The 20,051-nt window shown below is 38.2% G+C and overlaps 1 protein-coding gene and 1 long non-coding RNA gene across 9 annotated transcripts in view; one reads left to right on the top strand and one right to left on the bottom strand.

Moving 5' to 3' along the window:
• Positions 1-1,937: 1,937 nt before the first annotated feature.
• HEATR5A (HEAT repeat containing 5A) overlaps positions 1,938-20,051 on the bottom strand; it is a 117,430-nt gene continuing 99,316 nt past the window's right edge. For 5 of the 7 annotated variants that reach the window (XM_039247134.1, XM_039247138.1, XM_039247137.1 and 2 more), the window contains 4 exons: positions 19,405-19,629; positions 12,707-12,861; positions 3,731-3,944; positions 1,938-3,410 (listed from right to left, as the gene is read on the bottom strand). In XM_039247134.1, the coding sequence (XP_039103065.1) occupies positions 3,103-3,410; positions 3,731-3,944; positions 12,707-12,861; positions 19,405-19,629 (902 nt within the window). In that variant the 3' untranslated portion in view covers positions 1,938-3,102. The remainder of the gene's footprint in view (positions 3,411-3,730; positions 3,945-12,706; positions 12,862-19,404; positions 19,630-20,051) is intronic. The other 2 variants (XM_039247136.1, XM_039247140.1) reach the window with 1 other exon arrangement.
• LOC120241793 lies at positions 4,418-15,297 on the top strand. 2 transcript variants are annotated; one of them, XR_005530952.1, is made up of 4 exons: positions 4,418-4,488; positions 4,922-4,982; positions 9,233-9,416; positions 15,082-15,297. It is a non-coding gene; the product is annotated as an uncharacterized LOC120241793 (long non-coding RNA). The 2 variants fall into 2 exon arrangements; XR_005530951.1 differs by lacking the exon at positions 15,082-15,297 and having other exon boundaries at positions 9,233-9,514.

Below are 20,051 nucleotides of genomic sequence, written 5' to 3'. Positions count from 1 at the left end.
AAAGTCGGACGCTTAACCGACTAAGCCACCCAGGCGCCCCTGCTGTGCAGTTTTTTATCTTGATGAGGTCCCAATAGTTCATTTTTGCTTTTGTTTCCCTTGCCTCTGGCAACATGCCTAGTAAGAAGTTGCTATGGCTGAACTCAAAGAAGTTGTTGCCTGTTTTATCCTCTAGAATTTTGATGGTTTCCTGTCTCATGTTTAGGTCTTTCATTCACTTTGAGTTTATTTTTGTGTATGGTATAAGAAAGTGGTCCAGGTTCATTCCTCTGCATGTCGTTGCCTAGTTTTCCCAGCACCATTTGCTGAAGAGACTGTCTTTATTCCCTTGGATATTCTTTCCTGCTTTGTCAAAGATTAGTTGGCCATACGTTTGTGAGTCCATTTCTGGATTCTCTCTTCTGTTCCATTGATCCATGTGTCTGTTTTTGTGCCAGTACCATACTGTCTTGATGATTACAACTTTGCAATACAGCTGAAGTCCAGAATTGTGATACCTCCAGCGTTGGTTTTCTTTTTCAGGATTGCTTTGGCTATTCTGGGTCTTTTGTGGTTCCATACAAATTTTAGGATTGTTTGTTCTAGCTCTGTTAAGAATGCTGGTGTTATTTTGATAGGGATTGCTAGAAAATCTTAATGTTTAAGAACAAATTAAATGGGGGGGGGCGCCTGGGTGGCTTAGTCGGTTAAGCTTCCGACTTTCGCTTAGGTCATGATCTCGCGGTTCGTGGGTTCGAGCCCCGTGTCGGGCTCTGTGCTGACTGCCAGCTCAGAGCCTGGAGCCTGTTTCAGAGTCTGTGACTCCGTCTCTCTCTGACCCTCCCCTGTTCACGCTGTCTCTCTCTATCCTAGAAATAAATAAAAATATTTAAAAAAAAAAAAAAAAAACTAAATGGGGCTCCAGGGTGTCTCAATTAAGGGTCTGACTTTGGTTCAGGTCATGGTGTCACAGTTTCTGAGTCTGAGCTCTGCATCAGGCTCTGTGCTCGGCTTTGGATCCTCTGTCTCCCTCTCTTTGCCCCTTCCTCACTCATGTACTGTCTCTCAAAAATAAACAAACAAACATTAAAAAAAGAAAAAAGAACTGAATGAAACAAAAGAACTCAACAATCAAATTAGTAATTGTATCCTGAGAACAACCCAGTCTAGCATTTGCCTTGACAAAAAGGAGATTTCTGAGCTCAAATCCATACTGTATGAGTGTAGTTCTATAGTGATTAAAGTATCTACTTAATGCCACAAACGCAGTTACAAATGAAAATTCCTCCTTTTAGAAGGTGGTCTAAAAGGGAGAGATTAAAATGCAGTGCGATGTTACATGCACAGAAGAACATGTAAAATATTACAGGAACACAGGTGAAGAAGCAGTTAAATCTGCTTGGTGTAAGAGTCGGGGAAGAAGTGTTAAGGATAGTTAACAAGAAGGGGCGCCTGGGTGGCTCAGTCAGTTGAGCTTCCGACTTTGGCTCAGGTCATGATCTCACAGTTCGTGGGTTAGAGCCCCGCATCTGGCTCTGTGCTGACAGCCAGCTCAGAGCCTGGAGCCTGTTTCAGATTCTGTATCTCCCTCTCTCTGACCCTCCCATGCTCACGCTGTCTCTGTCTCATAAATAAATAAAAGATTAAAAAAAAAAAGGATAGTTAACGAGGGGAAGTGGCATTTAAACCAAGCCTATAAGGAATGGGAATCTGCCAGATACAGTAGAGAGAAGGGCATTCAGGTGAAGGAAACAGTAAGTTTATACTCAAATTTGCACGGACAATTAGGAAGACACATACTCCAAATCATTGCTAAGAATGCTCCAAAAAAAGGGCTCCTCTGATAAAAATGCAAAGTTACAGAGAAGGGATATTATTTGCTCTGGAGAAATGATTTTCTGGAATCTGTGAGGTGAGTCAACCATCTTTTGTAGGCAAAATAATCTCAAATACAAGAATGATAAAGAAAATTAGCTTTATTTATGTAAATTAAAAAATTGTAGTGTTAGATTCTGTCAAGTGTTTTCATTCTGAGCAATTTACAAGAGTATTTATATACAAACATAATAAAATAGAGTACATCACATTGTTCTTTCTTGACTCAAAGTATTTTTTTCTCAATTCTGAACATGCCCCTATCACTCCAGTTTTTAATTTTTAACAGGGAAATACTATGTTGTGACATAGTGCTTGATTCTTACATATAACACTGAAGTGGAAGGAGAGTCAATGATCACCAACAGTTAAAAAATATTTTTTCAACCAATATGACTCTATCATTAGATTTTTTCTATATTAAAATATGTTTCATGATAAAAAAACATACTTGCATTCGTTGATGATCTAAATTTGTTTTGCATAAACCCATAGTTGACCTAAATATAGATATGAATCTATATTAAACTCATTTATGAGAATGTCATAAATGAAAATGAACAAAATTGTCAGGAACAGAGGTAAGACAAAATCCTCTGAGAAATTAAGTGGAGATGCCCTATTCTATTCAAAATAAGTAAAATTTCCATTTCTTGAACCCAAAATAAGCCAAACCAAAAGGTGATGAAAAGCCATTACATTTATAGACACCAGATCTTAAGTCACACTGTAGGGCTGTAGTTAACTCGTACTACTATATATTGTGTAATTCTAAACCAAGTTTCCTAAATAGCTTTCCAATCACTTATGTTGTCTGAGAAATCCAAGGAGGTTTAATATAATTACTGAATAAGGCAGATTTTTAAATTAGCAATTGGGATACAATATAAATGCAGATAATTTATACTAGAGTCAAATCTATATCTGTCAAAATATTAAGTATACCGTATGTGTATGGACTGTCAGAAGAAAACCCTTTCATTTTTAAAGCAGTGGACTGTTTAATATGTTCAGTTCTTTAGCACTTTCTTGAAATTCCTGGCAAGAGCTCTGTGGTTTTACTAAATTGAAAAAAAAGAAAAACCCCACAAAAAATGTTAAGTTTGATATTACTTTGAAAAGTCACAGCTATTTAAGACAATCAACCAGACCTCCAAGTGCACTTGTGTCTAAAATGTCACTTTTGTCTCCAAAGAGAAGAAAATGATCGAGTATTTTATTAAGGTGCTTACTAGTAAAACAAAAAAGTCAGAGGAAATTGGTCTTTAATTGGATGCTTGCATTTTTTCCAGGGTTCTTGGTATGTTTAGATGTTGGTATCTTGACTTTGACACTTTCTTGATTGCCCTTGATTGCAGCCTCAAGCCGGGCTTTCAGGGCCGGAGAAGAAGCCATTACATTTTTAAAAACTGATGAATACTGAGGCCCAATCTGCATGAGATGTTGCAAAGCAAAGTCATGTAAACTTTTCATTATGGAAGTTGCTGATCCCAGAGTATTATCATCCAAAAGGAAGGAAATGAGGATGGGCAAAAGACAGGCCACCAGCTGAGAACCTAGCAAGTAAATAAATGATATAAGTTCTGGGTTGAAGGAGAATTGATTCACATTTATTACACAAAGTTGTAAACTCAATCTGTTGATCTATACATGCCTTTCCCTACTGAAGGGGTAGGAAAAAAAAAAAAAGGCTTCTAATTTCTCCTCTCAAATTAACACTCAGTAATATCAATACCTGGAATTAACAACACTAGCCTTTAAATGAATGTGGGAAAATAACGTTAAGTGACCAACAGAATGTTTTACATTTAAAACAATGTTAAGTTTCTGATTTGGGACAGGTTTTATTTAGTATGAATTTAGTGCTGACACTTACGGTGCTGTTCTTCAGCAACGGCTACAAGTGCTTCTAAGACCTTTATGCCTTCTTGAAAGACCTGAAGCTCAGTAGTGTCTTCTGGCTTTCTCTTATCTATTTCTTGCAGTTTTTCCACAATAGAGGATACTAAAGAGTAAATGTATGGGTAGGAAACAGCTGGATTTGGATACTGAAAAATGGAAAGTAGGAGTTGATAGGTCTTGATTTGTACCTAATCAGGGAAGAGACAAAAATAATATGAACTGTAAATATAAATTTACATTTATATTAACATGCAGACTGTAATGTAAATTTGAAAAAAAGGAAATTAAAAACTGAATTAAAAACTTTAGATAAGTCTAAAAAGAGATTTAAACTTTTAAGTTTATGTATTTATTGTGAGTGAGAGAGAGAGAGAGAGAGAGAGAGAGAGAGTGTGAACGAGTTGGGGTGAGGCAGAGAGAAAAGGAAAAAGAGAATCCCAAGTAGGCACTGTGCTGCCAGCGCAGAGCCTGAGTCGAAATCAAGAATTGGGTGCTCAACCAACTGAACCACTCAGGCACCCTCCATTTAAATTTATTTCTTGATTTATCTTTAGTTTTGGAAGTTCAAGTGCTAACAGGTGTTAAAAGTGGGACAACAGGCCCAAAATGGAGTCAGCTGGGAGAAGTCCATGTCACCAAAAGAAGACTCAATACCTAATTACAGTGTCAACCTCTCCCAGTATTGGAATCTTATACTGGTCAATCTGGAATTACCTGGTCAGCACCAGTGAAGTAATCTGTCTGACAGACCCCGAATATCCCTCTACCCAAGGAAGGTGGCTTTGAATAAAACAATCCACTCTTTGCTAGTAAAGTCCTCATCCCTCCCCCTTTTGTTTATAAATCTTTGATTTTACACAGCTCGGCAGAGATCTCTTCAATTTGGATTCATTTCATGAATCATTGAATAGAGCCAGTAAGACCTTTAAAATTTACTCAACTGAGGGGCGCCTGGGTGGCTCAGTCAGTTAAGCATCCGACTTTGTCTGATGGAATCATCTCAGTTGGTGAGTTCGAGCCCCACATCAGGCTCTCTGTGTTCAGTGTGGAGCCTGCTTCGGATCCTCTGTCCCCCTCTTTTTGTAACTTCCCCTGCTCATGCTTTCTCTCAAAAATAAATAACATTAAACAAAATTTACTCAGTTGAATTCTGTTTTCTTGACAGATTTGGGGCAAGGCAGTGCTAAGGAAATTTCTGAAGGCTTCAGGGAGAAGGAGAAACACAGGTTGGACTGGTGGTTCAGTCAGCAGTCACCGTTTTTTGGGGTCTGCTGGTTCTACTCCTTCCCCAGCCCTCATTTCTGCACTGGGAATTGCTGGTGATGCACACAAGGCCTTCTACTGGCCAGTCCACAGTAACATCAGTTTGGTTACTGTATTAATGTGCTCATGAAGTAAAAGACCACTGCAGATGGAAATCTAGGAAGTCAAAAAGCTGCACAATTGGTAGGCACAGGTAGAGTACACAAAAGTTGTCAGCGCTTGCTACCTAACTCTAAAACTCCTGTGTAGGATAAACTGATTATGGAGTGGGTTAGACTGACACAGGTTACCCACCAACCTCAAGAAAATTTCTGTGCAGCAAAGTACACTGTAAAACACCATATAATCCCCAACTCAGCAGCACATCCCTCTTAAGCAGTAGTTTGGCTCTGAGAGACTCAAAGACTTAAAGAAATGGGATCCTTAAATTCCAAAAAGTTGAGCACTGAGCCTTCTGGCACACCTGCTTATTTTATGTCTAAGAACTACTGTCTCTATAGCTATAAAGACCTACAAAAATGGCAAAATCTTACTAAAGGCAGCCTAGAATTACAATGGCCATTATGGAGAAAGTGCCAATTAGACAAGGTCGTTTATTTAAGAAATGCACTTAAAAGCAAGGGTTCCCAAATCCAAAGAGGATGGGATACCTATTTTAAATGTTATGCAGAAGCTTCCAGAAGGCTTCAAGATTCCAAAATAAGCTTCACTGAAAGTTTCATTGCAAAAAGCAAATAAAAATTTAAAGACACAAAAGGTATGTAAAATCACATCTCCCACACCGCAGCCCCCTAGGGACCCATCATCAAAACACTGGCACAGAAACTGAGGTCTCATATCTAATTAACTGCAACACTGGAAAAAGGATTGTTCTCAACAGTTTTGTGAAAATCCTTCAACACCAATTTGAATGCTCACATATCTACCTTAGAAGGAAGGCCCCATTATGGGATCCTCCCAGAGCTGATGAGATTCTGAGGGAATTTCTGCTACACTGCTACATCATTCCTTAAAGAGACAAGGAAAATTGTCAAACAAAATTGAAATTAATGGAAAACCTCACCAAATCCTGGTAGATACTGGAGCTACACTGTCTATGTAAATCCCATTCAGAGCCTGCACGTGGGATTCTGGGCAAACTGGTAGAAGCTAGCTAAGGAGGATAATCCTTACCAGAGTCTACTCTCCCAGATCTCTGTCTGTAGTAACCAGTAGAGAGAGGAATATAAAACATCTTTTGCACCCTCTTTCAGGATGCCTCTTGAATTCAAGGAGTTGTTCAATATGACCAGGAATATTTACTACTTGTCCTAAGTAAAACCTGACATGGTATTTGAAATAACTTTCTTTAAAATAACTTTTTTTAACTCTATGGTTAGAAGTTGGCCAAACTGGAAGCTGATTTTCAGAGCCTAACGGAAACATTTTGTAAGGATTCCTTCCCTAAGTTAAAATGAAACTACGTACCCACTGAAACATTCCAAAAAACACACAACTCCAAATCTAAAACACAGGAATCTTTTGATTTCCATCTTATCTGAATATAAGAAAGCAAACAAGATAATGTGGTTGGACAGGTGGGTCAAGCTGTGAAGTCTTTTAAGTTGCAAACCAATTCTTTGAGGAATTAAAAGCAACCATCCTTATTTTACAAACCTTTGCAAAACAAGAAATGGGGCCCTAGAAACAATTCAAAATCCCATCCTTTCTGTCAATCTAAAAACCTTCCCTTTTTTAAGTATTGTAAAAATTCAGGCCAAAGGGAACAAAAGTCCTTTCTGGAAGAACTTGCATTTTCTGCAGTGCCTTTGAGATGTAAATATTTTACCAGTATTCTTTGGGACCTGCTACCTAGACCATCCCCAACTGCCAAGTCTGAAGGAAAAAAAAAGGGAGAAAGGCTTTTAAAAAATATAAACTGCTATACAATGGAATGTTGCTCAGCTATCAAAAAAAAAAAAAAAAAAAGAAATCTTGCTATCTGCAATGACATGGATGGGAGCTAGACAATACTATGCTGAGTATAACAAGTTAGAGAAAGACAAATATCATGATTTCACTCATGTGAATTTAAGAAACAAGCAAAGGGGAAAATAAAAGAGGGGACAAACCAAGAAACAAAATTTTAACTCTAGAGAACAAACTGATGGTTACCAGAGGTAAGGTGGGTGGAGGGAAGGATGGAATAAATGATGGGGATTAAGGAGTACACTTATCATGGTGAGCACTGAGTAAGGTAAAATCACTGAGTTGCTACACCTTTCACCAGAAAGTAATATAACACTGTACGTTAACTATACTAGAATTTAAATAAAAGCTTAAATATACATTTAATATATTTATATATATATTTAATATATAAATATGATTATATATTATATTATAAGTATATTAAATAATTATAAATAATATATTATAAATATATTAAATTATTAAAATATATAATATACAGTATATAATATATATAAATATATATATATATACACACACACACATACATACATACATATATAAACTGCTATAGAAACTCCATGCCCCAAATCTAGTCTACAACTTCCATTAAGATTAACTGTCAAGACAAATCTTAAATGTCTTTTCTACAAATATTAGTAAAGAAAGGTTTGGCCATTTGAGCAGATAACCTTATCTTGGCTGGCAGAAACATAATCTGGATCCAACTGCTTTTTTTTTTTTTTAATGTTTATTTAGTTTTGAGAGAGAGGAAGAGGCAGAGAGAGAGGGTGAGAGGGGGGGGAGAGAGAGAGAGAGAGTGAGAGTGCGAGCAAGAGCAAGCGAGCAAGGGAGCACAAGCATGTGAGCAGAGGAGGCGGGGCAGAGTCAGAGGGAGATACAGAATCCAAAGCAGGCACCAGGCTCTGAGCTGTCACCACAGGGCCCAATGCGGGGCTTGGATGCAGGAACTGTGGAGATCACAACCTGAGCCGAAGTCAGATGCTTAACTGACTAAACCACCCAGGTACCCCCTGGATTCAACTGCTCTTTAATCAACCAGTGAGTTTTGCATTATCATACACATCTCATGGCTAAAATTTTAAATGAAAGTTGTTTGCTTGAGAATATCTACGGAGTGACCAGGCAGGGCTATCAGTTCTCCATGTTTACTGATTCTAAACACCCTGACGCCCAGACCCTAGGCTCCAGGGCATAAGGAACTTATTTAAGATACCAGAGCACTCAATCCTTGTTTGACCAGTTTCTGGATGCCTGAGGGCATATACACCAGGCCACCATCCTCAATAAAACTCCAGACTTCCTAGAGAAGATGAGACTCATGCTCCTTTTTCTTTCTGAGTCTCCCAGACGGTCTGTATCAGCTTTGTCTTCAATAAATTCTCTTACTTCCTTTTGGCTTGTGGTTTTATTTCCATCCTGTGCAAAGCCAAGAACCCTCTTTGCAGGCCCTGTGGCACTCCTCTGGGTTATCGGATCTGGCCTGCCTGCATCAGTCTGTCTACCTAAAAATAGTTTCTAAAAATCTTTTTGATAACTTGAAACCTTATAAATTATACTAAGTTGAAAGAAGTATCCCTGAATATCTATTTAGATCATTTCCAAATAAATAAAAAACTGAAACATTAATTACTAAACATAGGTTTATCTATTTTTTATTTATTACAAAGAAACTTAAGATAGGTTGGTCTTTTAGTAAACATGTTTGGTTCCCAGGGTACCTGGGTGGCTCAGTCGGTTAAGCATCTGACTCTTGGTTTCGACTCAGGTCATGATGTCATGGTTTATGGGTTCAAGCTCTGCATTGGGCTCTGCACTGGCAGCATGGAGCCTGCTTGGACTTCTCCCTCCCTCCCTTCCTCTCTCTCTCCCCCCTTCTTCCCTGCTTGTGCTCTGTCTGTATCTCAAAATAAATAAATAAATATTTTAAAAATCCAAATGTTTGGATCCCCACTGAAAAACTTATTATGAGAAAGAGTATCTTTTGAGAACTTACAAAATGTATTCATAAATTTGTCAATCTCAAAACTGTTGGTGTAACGATTCATAGTTATTTACTTAGTTTTCCATTAAAAATTAAGGTTTCAAAGGGTTAAAATTTTCATATATGTAATTAAACTACTAGAAATAATTGGCAGCAACCCCTCTAAAGGCCCCAGTAGTTAAGACCAGAAATAGACAAGATTGCTTAACTTGTATACTAACTGAAACCCATTGTTATTTCTTTTTGAACTTTCTTGAGGCACTGATGGAAGACATTTTGCAATGATCTGAATACTTCAACTGCCAGGCCAGAAAAGCCCTGATAGCAACGGAAGCCTAGAAGAGCACATTCCAGTCCATTCCTTGCAGAACATATACCCTTACCCATGATCACGTGCTGCCTCTTGGACGTATCTCCTGGTTCTTTCCCTATAAGGCTCCAGGTATCCATTTTGCTGAATGAGGGGTAGTTGTTAAGGCTTGAGTCACCTCCCCTGGCTGCCAGCACCCAAAATAAAGTTCTGCCTTTCTCTTTTCCAAACCCTTGTCTCTTGAGTGACTGGCTTCTCTGGCGACTAGTTTATCTGAGTTTGTTTGGTAACTGCTTTCACTGTGTCCAACCCCCTCGGGATTCCTAGGAATGGAGCATTTTACTGAGGCAGTTCACTAGCGCTTAACCGTCTGTTTCCTCAGTTAGTGGCTGTGATGCATCCAGCGATAATAGAACCATTTTTTTTATACAGGAAAGTAGGATGTGTGTTTTCAGGAGAGGAAAAGAAAGCATGAGAAATGCAGATGCAATTTTGTTGATGGAAAAGAAAGAAATTTTTTCCTCAAGTTAGGCTGGTTATTTCCGAATGGGAAAGAGAAAAAACAGAGAATAAAATCCAAAGGTACAAAAGAAAGTTATAGAAGGTTGGTGATAAGGGATTTTGGGAAAGGAATTTTATGCATGGTCAAACTGCGTAAGACTGAAATAAATTTGTTTAAATAAAATTAAAAAATGAGTTTTAATATTAAAACTACACAGGTACAAAATGAGAATTTGTTTTTCTGTTAAAAGAACACAGTTTTCTTGGATTATTGGTCTGCTCTTGATAAGAGATTATAAAGGTTTTTCTTTGCCTTTTAAAATAATCTGCTTAGAAAACAAAGATTCTACATTTTATCAAAATAATTCCCTGTGTTTCATACAGTCTTTATCAAGTCTTTGATTACTTAGGAAAACTTCATCTTTTCTAGGAAAAGAACTTTTTTTTAAAAACAAGTATGTAACTTTCTGTATTGACTGTGAAAATTTTAACTGTCCCTCTGGTTAAATGGATAACCAAGTAATGTTTCACAGTCAAATATAGTCCTACTATTTGACCAAATGTTTTAAAACCTTTCGATATTATTGGCAGTCTTCTCCCAAATCTACTAAGTGAAATCTTTTTGACCTGGAACCAACTTTGGGATTCTTCATATGGCTCTTAGTAAATTATAAAAGTGTTCTTGTTCCTTATAAAAACAAAGCTGTTAAACTGATTAGGCTTGGGGCACCTGGGTGGCTCAGTCAGTTAAGCCTCTGACTTTGGCTCAGGTCATGATCTCACATTCTTGGCTTTGAGCCCCACCTCGGGCTCTGTGCTGACAGCTCAGAGCCTGGAGCCTGCTTCGTTTGGATTCTGTGCCTCCCTCTCTCTGCCCCTCCCCTGCTAGTGCTCTGTCTCTGTCTCTCTCTCAAAAATAAATAAAAACATTTAAAAAAATACGTGAATCTGAAGTTATGACTTGTGAATACCACACAGAGGATCAGCAAAACATGCAAGAACTTCATTGGTAGTTGGAAGGGGTGCTAATGCTTTCAATTTTGATCACATCTCTCAGTTAAGCTGAGAGTATGATCAAAAGGGGGAAGATTGTTAACAAAAAATAAATAAATAGAGAGACAACAGGCCCAAAATGGAGTCACTTGTGCTAAAGCCCATGTGACCAAACCAAGACTTAATACCTAACTGAGTTACAGTCAATCTGGAATTACCTGGTCAACACTAGTGAGGTAATCTGCATGCCAGACACCTGATGTCTCCCAAAGGAAGGTGAAGCAATCCATACTTTGCTGGTAACCTCTTTGTCCTGTCTCTTTCTATTTATAAGTCTTTCATTTTGAACAGCTCTTCAGAGCTCTTTTCTATCTGCCAAATGGGACGCTGCCCAATTTATGAAATGTTGAATAAAACAGTAAGATCTTTAAAATTTATTCAGCTGGATTTTGTTTTTTAACATAGGTATTCAAATTTGCATGCTAACAATGGCTATGACAGTTTGGAGTGAGAAGAAAGGCATATGGGTTAGCTAGGATAGCATAACTATGAGTGGTTAACTTTTCGTTTTATCTCTACTTCCCAATTTCCTTCTCATATACCCTCTTTGATGTAGAAAAAAAACCAGAACCAAACATAGACACAAATTTGACAACTATTTTGGGGATTTCAGAAAACATTCTAAATAAAAGTCACATATATCTAAATGTTCAAATGGAATGATCTTAAAGTTTTAAGGAACCATGTCTGGACCATATTTACTTTCTGCCAACACACAGCAGAACCACCCTTTGAGATTACTACATACAGCGCCTATGAAGCTGAGAGCAACAAACAGGACAGAACAAAAGATGACTATACATTGGGGCACCTGGGTGGCTCAGTCAGTTAAGTGACCAACTTCAGCTCAGGTCAGGATCTCACAGTGTTTTGAGTTCAAGCCTGCTGCTGGGCTCTGTGCTGACAGCTCAGAGCCTGGAGCCTGCTGTGGATTCTGTGTCTCCTTCTCTCTCTGCTCCTCCCCCGCTCATGCTCTGTCTCCCTCTCTCAAAAATGAATAAACATTAAAAAAATTATATAAAAATATAAGTATATATCAAACAGGTAAATCATACTTTAACCAATTCATTGTGATTGTATCTGAATGATTATTTTTTCCTGAGAAAATCTGGTTCTTATATTTCAGGAGTTTATGAAATTGTGCCACAGACCCATTTTGCAGTACTTAAAGGAATAGGAAGTTAATTTAGCAAATGAAGAAGGGGTCATAAAGGAATGAGATTAATCTGTGTGTCCTGTTTTGGAGAGGGTCCGATACTTCATATAAAAAATACTTCAGGGGCACCTGGGTGGCGCAGTCGGTTAAGCATCCGACTTCGGCTCAGGTCACGATCTCATGGTTCATGGGTTCGAGCCCTGCGTCGGGCTCTGTGCTGACAGCTAGCTCAGAGCCTGGAGCCTGCTTCAGATTCTGTATCTCCCTCTCTCTCTGACCCTCCCCTGCTCATGCTATCTCTATCTCTCTCTGAAAAATAAAACATCAAAAAAACCCAAAAAGAATACTTCATATTCTTGAAGGTATGTGAAGTCTTTCTTTTTTAGGAAATCTATAATAAGCTACAAAGTATCTTACTAAATGTCCCTTGTAACTTCTAAAGCTGTATCAACTTTAAGATGCCTCTATTTCAAATTAATTTTTTAAAAAACCATTTCCTTTATCTTTCTTCAACTACGATCTATCCTTAGTGCCAAATAATAAGACCATTATTATTTGGCTTTGTCACCCCAAGAATAAAGAATTACTTCACACCTAAAAATAAAAAAATTAGCCTGGTACTTCTTGTTGGAGCCAACAAAATCACAAAGACAGTTCTGCAAAAGCCTAGACATATTCCTATTACAAACATCTTTCTGCTAAGGAGACTTACCACAGGATCTTTTATCTCAAGAGTAGCCTTAAATTTCTCAATACAGCGCTTCTGGAGGCATGGGATGGTAGTAACTTCTGGACTGGTAGACAAAATAAATACTGTGATAGCAGTAAGAAGACTGATTTCATCAAGTTCTTGATGTGTTCCATCTACTAAAGAGAAATGATATATCAGAAACATCCTAATATTGCCATATTTATTGTTTTATATATCTGTGTGAAGATGTATCTAGTTTGACAGCAACAATTTCTTTTGTGTACACAACAGTTATACAATAAACACTGATGGACTGATTTTAAGAATCCTGAAAAAGGTAGGTTTCAAAATGTGCATTTTAAGTAATTCTAGAGCCAAAATTTACCGAAGTGATTATATTCTTCACAGGTAGACATCTGTAAATACATGTGTAGATTTACTAGGAATATACATTTATTAGTTGTGTGACCTTGGATATTTAACCCCATTTCTCATTTTCTCATTTGTAAAGTGGAAATATTAATAGTACTTAATTTATTATTTATTTATTTATTTTTTTTTACAAATAGTTTATTGTCAAATTAGTTTCCACATAACACTCAGTGCTCATCCCCAAAGTGCCCTCCTCCATGCCCATCCCCCTTCCCCCCCACATCCATCAGTCCTCAGTTTTTGTCAGCATTCAAGAGTCTCTCATGGTTTGCCTCTCTCCCTTTCCCCCACCATTTCCCCCCTTCTTCTCCCCCTTGGTCCTCCGTCAAGTTCCTCCTAATCCTCCTATACGTGCAAACATATGATATTTGTCCTTCTCTGCCTGACTTATTTCGCTCAGCATAACACCCTCAAGGTCCATCCGTGTTGCTACACATGGCCAGATTTCATTGTTTCTCATTGCCATGTAGTATTCCATGGTATAGATAAACCACATCTTCTTGATCCATTCATCTGTTGATGGACACTTAGGCTCTTTCCATGTTTTAGCTATTGTGGAGAGTGCTGCTATGAACATTGGGGTACATGTGCTCCTATGCCTCAGCATTTCTGTATCCCTTGGGTAAATTCCTAGCAGTGCTATTGCTGGGTCATAAGGGAGTTCTATTGTTAGTTTCCTGAGGAACCTCCACACTGTTTTCCAGAGGGGCTGAATAGTACTTAAATTTATAAAGTTATGAGGACTGAGTTATTCACATAAAGCATTTAGAATAGCATGTTACACATATGCTCAACATGTTTTAGCTATTATATTATCATTTTTGTTGTGGAGCAGATGAGAAATGCATGTACAACTGATTTTTCTTGGTTAACAATAAGGTATTCACATTTTCATAACACAAGTGTCAAGTTTACTTACCTTGTGCTTTGCTATATATACTATTTCTTAACGTAGAGAAAAACCTAAAAATACTGCATGGGCCACATTCATTTGAAGAAATTTCCTAGTAAATGTAATTTTCCTTCATTTCCCTTCATATTTACTTTCATATTCTCATTCAATACTTTTAATGAGCCTGTTGTGAAAACTCACTGTTATTTGAAAAGGAAAAGGGGTAACAAATTCGACTCACTGTGTTAAGAATGGAATAATACTTATGAAGCAATGATATACAGAGATAGAGACAATAGCTTTGCTAACATTCATTCAATAATTAAGAAACATTCACTATGTGCCAGCACTCTTTTTGGCACTGAGAATACAAATTACAGAGAAGATATACTGTATACCACGAAGTAAATGAAGAATTTAATTTCAGCTCATCACAAAGTCCACGAATATAAAGAATTCATTAAAAGATAAAAGAAAGCAACCTAGGAGTTGCTACTTTGGGTGGTCAGAGAAATCTTCTTGAGGAGATTATATCTTAGCTGACACTTGAGAGACAGTAGCAATGAAAGCAAAATATTATGGATGACTGGAATTTATTTTATAAAAATAATTTGAATAATCTTAAGGTAAAAAAGGTACATGGGTCAACATTTAAAATTATAACATTATTATTATAAGTACTTTATATATATTAAATGTTTAATCCACTCAACAGCGCCATGAGGTGGGTACACTTATTTCTCCCATTTTATGGATGAGAGCCTGAGGAATAGAAAGAAGTTAGTCATTTGCCCAAGCTACACAATTATTAAGGCAGAAGGTCTAATTCCAGAGAGTATACTGTTAATCATGATGCTATACTGCTTCCTACAGAGCTGTTACTTTCAGTCATTCATGGCAACTTGAAACTCCAACAGTAGTTTCAACAGGAGTAAACTAGTCTGTTTGGTAAAAATGTCTTTTTATTTTCAGTAAGAAAAAGTTCTACTGGGTTCCTCTTCCCATTTCCTCTAAGTTCCTTTATTCCCCCACCCCTGCCCAAATTCCCTTATTCTCATCCTCTTTTACCTAGGATAAATACAAGATTCCCTCAGCAGTAGCCCCACGGAGAGGCCTTTGTGTTACGGAAGTGAGGCTTCAAGCTAATAGCCAGCAAGAGGCTGAAGACTCTCTCCAGCAGCCGTGAGTGAGTCATCTTGGAAATGGATCCTCTAGCTACAGCCTTGGCCAACATCTTAACAGAGAGAGACCCACCCCCCATGCTGCTCCAAATTTCCTGACCTGTAAATTATCAGATAATAAATGTTTGTTGTTTTAAGCCACTATAGTTTTTGGGCAATTCCTTACACAGAAAGGAGTTAACCTGTGACCATCAACTCCTGCTTTAATTTCTCTCAGTATACAGTCTAAATTCTCATGGTCCTAACCGCATTCTCTGATAAAAACAAAAAGCCGTGTGTGTGCGTGTGCGCGCACGCACATGTGTTTGTGTGTGTGAGATGAAAGAGGCAAGCTCAGGGTGCCTGGGTGGCTTAGTCAGTTAAGGGTCCGACTTTCGCTTAGGTCATGATCTCGCGGTTCGTGGGTTCCAGCCCCGCGTCGGGCTCTGTGCTGACTGCCAGCTCAGAGCCTGGAGCCTATTTCGGAGTCTGTGTCTCCCTCTCTCTCTGACCCTCCCCCGCTCACACTGTCTCTCTCTCTCCTAGAAATAAATTAAAAAATATTAAAAAAAAAAAAAGAAAGAGGCAAGCTCATTTTAACTCTCAACATAAAAATTACACCTATTACTTCCTATCTAAACCTCTCTTTCTTTCCTCATATTGGCAGAGGTTAATCCTTCTAAATGTGCTATGAATTTGATTTCTTCCTTATAAAGGAACATTTCTTCCTTCTCTAATATTTCCAATTCCAATCCTATCTCTACCTTCCTTTTTCCCCCACATATGCACAAATTCATGCTAGAGTCTCATCTTAAAAATTCCTTGATCCTGTATTTTTCTTCAGCTTTCTCTTTTTCTTGTCAAGAGAAATCTATACTTAATTCTTCCCTTTTTCTTACCTCCCATTCACGCCGGATTTATGCTGTTGACAACTCTCTCACCATTAAACTCTTTTCTCTGGCTTCTGTGACTGCATTCTCTCCTGAATCTCTTCTCATCTTGCTCCATAAACTCAATTTGGGTGATTTTATCCATTCCATAGGCTGCACTGACAACTCTCAGATGAAATACATGTAGTCTAAATCATCTCTAGTTCAGATAACCTTCTCGAACTCCACACCTCTATATATTTTGCTTCACAGGATTATCCTGCAGGCATTTCAAACTCAATTCACTACATTCCCTTGAAAATGTTCACTTTGCAATTTCTGTTAATGCTCAGTCAACCTACCCTTTCAATTCCTAAACCAAATTATCAGTAAATTCTGTTAATACATGCTTAATATTTCATTTTCATTATTCCACTCTTTATCCAAGAATCATGCTTTCTTTTCTATAGCTGCCACAGTGATTTTTCAGAAATGCAAATCCTATCACTTTACTCTCCTTCTTAAGGATTCTACATGCATATTCAAAGCAGTCCAAATTACAAACCATGCAAACCCTCCATAAAACCAGCCCCATGTACCATTCAGCCTCATCTCTTTACTAATCACTATTCCTCACCCTCCTCTTTTCCCCTAACCCCACATTCTTTCATTACTCTATACATGCTGTCCCCAAACATACCATACTATTTAGTTCTATACATCAAAATGTTGTGCCTAGAACCTGTTTCTACGATGTCCATGTGGAAAATGCTTCCTAATCCTGTAAGAAATTGACTTTTCTTTAACAGATGGTGGTGGGAGAACTGGACAGCAACATGCAGAAGAATGAAACTAGATCATTTTCTCACACCATACACAAAAATAAACTCAAAATGGATAAATGACTTGAATATGAGACAGGAAACCATCAAAACCCTATAGGAGAAAGCAGGAAACAACCTCCTTAACCTCCACTGCAGCAATTTCTTACTTGACACATCCCCAAAGGCAAGGAATCAAGAGCAAAAATGAACTGTTGAGACCTCATCAAGATAAAAAGCTTCTACATGGCAAAGAAACAATCCATAAAGCTAATAGGCAACTGCCGGAATGGGAAAAGATAGTTGCAAAGGACCTATCAGATAAAGGGCTAGTATCCAAAATCTATAAGGAACTCACCAAACTCCACACCCAAAAAACAAATAATCCAGTGAAGAAATGGGCAGAAGACATGAACAGACAATTCTCCAAAGAGGACATCCTGATGTCCAACAGACACATGAAACGATGCTCAGCGTCCCTCCTCATCAGGGAAATACAAATCAAAACCACACTGAGATACCACCTCACGCCAGTCAGAGTGGCTAAAATGAACAAATCAGGAGACTATAGATGCTGGCGAGGATGTGGAAAAACGGGCACCCTCCTACACTGTTGGTGAGAATGTAAGCTGGTGCAGCCCCTCTGGAAAACAGTGTGGAGGTTCCTCAAAAAATTAACAACAGAACTCCCCTATGACCCAGCAATAGCACTGCTAGGAATTTACCCAAGGGATACAGAAATGCTGATGCATAGGGTCACATGGACCCCAATGTTCATAGCTGCACTCTCAACAATAGCCAAAACGTGGAAAGCCTAAGTGTCCATCAACTGATGAATGGATCAAGAAGATGTGGTTTATCTATACCATGGAATACTACATGGCAATGAGAAAGAATGAAATCTGGCCATGTGTAGCAACTTGGATGGACCTTGAGGGTGTTATGCTGAGCGAAATAAGTCAGGCAGAGAAGGACATATACCATATGTTTGCACTTATAGGTTTATTAGGAGGAACTTAATTGAGGACCATGGGGGATTAGAAGGGGAAAAATAGTTGGGGAGAGGGAGGGAAGCAAACCATGAAAGACTCTTGAAAGTTGAGAACAAACTGAGGGCTGCTGGGGGTGGGGGCAAGGGGAAGGGGGGTGATGGGCATGGAGGAGGGCACTTGTTGGGATGAGCACTCGGTATTATATAGAAACCAACTTGACAATAAAATATTTAAGAAAAAAAAAAGAAATTGGCTCTTCTGAGAAGTCTCTTAGTAGATAGATATACAGGTGTACCATGAGATCCCCTTCATGGGGAAGGATGCTGCCCAGCCATGGGGATTATGGTGATCTAGCTCCTTCAGGGTTGGCCTCAAGCTTGAGTTGCTTTGACTGAGTTCACACCTTTCCTGGGGTAGCCCATATCTGAGGATAAAGTACAGGCCATTTCTGTCCTATGTGAGACGCTCAGATAGGCAGGCAACCTGTAGAGCTCCTGGCAAATTTGTTGAGCTTTGTCAGGGGCTTGCACTGGAGTCCAACTTCTTCTTTGCCCAATGATGCCTTTCCTTACTCCTTTCACAACTACCTACAGATGTTGTTCCTTAATAAACGTTTTGCTTCCCAAACTCCATCTCAGCCTGAGCTTCCAGAAAACCCTACCTGTGACACTCTGCCTGATTTACTCAAGCAGGGCTGATTAGTCTAAGTTTTTATTAGTCTCTTTTTTACTCTACTTAGAAATGCAGTGATAATTAAGATATTACTGTTGCCTTCAAGGAGTATTTTATGCTATTAATCATACATGTTAACCAAATGACAATTTATAGGAACTACACTCCACGCAACTCCCAACTTTGGGCACAAAGTAGGTGGTCAATAAATGCTCAGTTCAACTGATACTTTTATAACATATGAAATAGACTATGGTGACTTGTGACATTTTATTAACAGAACAAGGAAGGCAGGGACAATATGTAATATGTCTAAGGACTTTACAATCACCATGGCATCATGTTGAATACAAAAACTACACAATAATAACAAGAGTAAGACAAATTTTATAGATACTGAACATAATACTACTTATCATTTATTGATATATGTCAGATAATAAGCAAGACGCTTTCCATGTATTATGTTACCACTCTAACAATTTCCTGCAACACAATACCCTTATTCTGTTAATAAGAAAACTAAGGCTCAGAGAAGTTGGGTAACTTGGCTAGTCAGAGTGCCAGTAAATGATGGAATGAGGATATAAGCCTGATCAGTCTTATTTTAGATTTACAATGTGTAATTTACACACTTTTGCCACCTAGTTATGGATCACACTGTATTTGTAAATTAATATTACATTTTAAGGTCTCTCACTATCAACTTAATATACAGGAGGCCAGTCATTTAACCGCATTAAAGAGTAAAGATACTAAAATGAGAACACAGATGTTTCTATCTACTTATACATAATCTCTAAACACATATGTAATGAATATACCATTCCACTTGCTTTTTAAAACAAGCTGAACAACTGCTTCCCAACAGCCTTAATTACCTGGATCCCAACAGTCAAGTACTGTTGTTAAAGCACTACGGAGAAGATCAGTCCAAGCAGTGTGACTCTTTTCTGCTCTGGCCATGGGAGAAGACAATATTCCTTTCAGAGCCTGCAAGGCAGCTGCAACAGTTGGAGATAACTGGCCCCCAGGTAACTTCACAGCAGTTTCTCTGAGGACCCCAATTGTAAGGTACAATATGGTAGGGAGAACTGAGATGCTTCCTGTAAGATACATTTTTAAAGACACTTTGTGTTTCAGTATACATACATATATATATACATACATATATATATATATATATATACACACACACACACACATATATATATATAGTTCCTAAAAATAAATCGTCAATGAGTAAGGAACAAAGATTTCTAGGCTTTAAGACATTTTTCATAAAGGATTAGAACTGTTAAGATTAACTTAGGTAGTGTTAAGATTTTTAAGACTGGATTACATTTTGGTTATAATTGAAAATGTTATTTAAATTATATCACAGTCTCGGGGCGCCTGGGTGGCTTAGTCGGTTAAGCGTCCGACTTTCGCTTGGGTCATGATCTCGCGGTTCGTGGGTTCGAGCCCCACGTCGGGCTCTGGGCTGACTGCCAGCTCAGAGCCTGGAGCCTGTTTCAGTCTGTGACTC

This window comes from Hyaena hyaena, unplaced genomic scaffold (assembly GCF_003009895.1).
Source record: "Hyaena hyaena isolate Hyena2069 unplaced genomic scaffold, ASM300989v1 scaffold_291, whole genome shotgun sequence".
Lineage (NCBI taxonomy): Eukaryota > Metazoa > Chordata > Mammalia > Carnivora > Hyaenidae > Hyaena > Hyaena hyaena.
This window is presented reverse-complemented; position numbering and strand designations above follow the sequence as displayed.